The sequence below is a fragment of the Buceros rhinoceros genome, unplaced genomic scaffold (assembly GCF_000710305.1).
Source record: "Buceros rhinoceros silvestris isolate BGI_N320 unplaced genomic scaffold, ASM71030v1 scaffold23178, whole genome shotgun sequence".
Taxonomy (NCBI): Eukaryota; Metazoa; Chordata; class Aves; order Bucerotiformes; family Bucerotidae; genus Buceros; species Buceros rhinoceros.
This window is the reverse complement of record NW_010426626.1, coordinates 8,143-9,615: the sequence shown is the minus strand read 5'-3', so window position 1 is coordinate 9,615 and position 1,473 is coordinate 8,143. Positions and strand designations below refer to the sequence as shown.

At 61.9% G+C, this 1,473-nt stretch overlaps 1 protein-coding gene across 1 annotated transcript in view; it reads right to left on the bottom strand.

Moving 5' to 3' along the window:
* The window catches only part of SEMA3G (sema domain, immunoglobulin domain (Ig), short basic domain, secreted, (semaphorin) 3G), a gene marked incomplete at both ends in the record, with an annotated part of 8,329 nt that overhangs the window by 1,528 nt on the left and 5,328 nt on the right, over positions 1-1,473 (bottom strand). The window contains 5 exons of the mRNA XM_010141598.1: positions 23-254; positions 536-680; positions 882-951; positions 1,043-1,157; positions 1,240-1,403. Of these exons, the coding sequence (XP_010139900.1) occupies positions 23-254; positions 536-680; positions 882-951; positions 1,043-1,157; positions 1,240-1,403 (726 nt within the window). The remainder of the gene's footprint in view (positions 1-22; positions 255-535; positions 681-881; positions 952-1,042; positions 1,158-1,239; positions 1,404-1,473) is intronic.

Here is a 1,473-nt window from a genome sequence, read left to right as displayed (position 1 = left end):
GCACGCTGCTCCTGCCACTCACCTGTCCCAAGGAAGAGGACACTGTGCTGCCCGTCCTCGGCCTCCACCCTGTCCACCACAAGCTGGCGCAGGCGGTGGGGCAAGTCGGTCTTCACCAAGAGGGGCCGGCCGTGCTGGGGGTACACGGGCTTGTACATGAGGGGGTGAGCGCGCGCAAAGTGCAGCACCTCATCGGGGAAGTCCTTGGTGGTGCCGTACTGCCGACGGGGCTGGTTGGTGGTCTTGCTGGGACACTGAGGCAACGAGAGGGGACCAGCTCAGCCCAGCCACCCCGTCACCCGTCCCTTCGTCCCCCTCCATCGCCCCACAGAGCTGGTTTGGATCCCTCCCCACCTTCCAGTTTGGGGTCCATCTTCTCCATCCCTTTGCCAGACCTTTGTCCCCAGCTGTCTCAGAGTGGATTCCCGAGGGAGCCCATCCCAGCGGGCGAGAAGATGGGGGATTCACCCCACCACCACCCCTGAAGAGCAATTGGAGGAGTGGAGGGGACCCAGTGTGCCCAGGAGCCACTCACCACGCCTGGCCGAGGGTAGGGCACCCTGCCCTCGTAGGCACCCCACTGGTGGTGGGGGCTCTCCCGGTGGGCAAAGGGCCCGTTGAACACCTCCCGGATGTCTGCCATGCGGTACACACAGACAGCGGAGCCCTGGAAGACGTGGCTGAAAAGAGACAGCGAATGAGGAGAGCAAAGCCATTCTCAGTGCCAGTGGCATCGGGGAGGGGTATGGGAGCACCAACATCTCTGTACGGAGCAGGGCAGAGCTGGCAGAGGTTGGGGAGCAGCCCAGTGGTGATGGTGATGGGGCAGGTCACGGGCAGCGGCAGCTGGATGTCCACAGAGGCTGAACTGGACCACTCACCTGATGGTGCTGAAGAGGGCGTAGATCTCCGGGCTTTTCCCATCCTTCGTCCTCAGCAAGAAGACATCCTCTGGGGATGAAACCATGGGGTTTGGGGCTTCCAGGAGCCACCAACTAAGGGACTGGCCCTGGTGAGGTCCCCAGCTCTATGCACTCCTTACCCAGCTCATCAAAGTGTGTGTCGATGTCACCGGGGCCAGGGACAGAGCACACCAGCCGGGCTTTGTTGAAGGTACTCCACTTGTTAACCAGCACCCTCTGTCCACCAGCATCATTCTGGAGGGACAGGGAGCATCATCAGGGCCACCACTGTGACTTGGCACGTCCCTGTCCCCTGTGGTCCCCACCAGCATCTTACCACACAGATCCGTGCCACCCTGCTGACGATGGTGGGCTCCTTGCTGTCTGTCTCCACCACCTTCTCCGTGAAGAAGAAATAGGCTTTGTCATTGTCCCGGTCATCGTTGTCTGGGATCAAGTGGGCTGCCACAAATTTGGGGTCTACGAGCAAGAGCCGGCCACATCAGGTGGCGTGAGGGGGCACAGCCACCACCTCCAGACCCCCACATGATGCTGGGGGTCCCAGACCCTG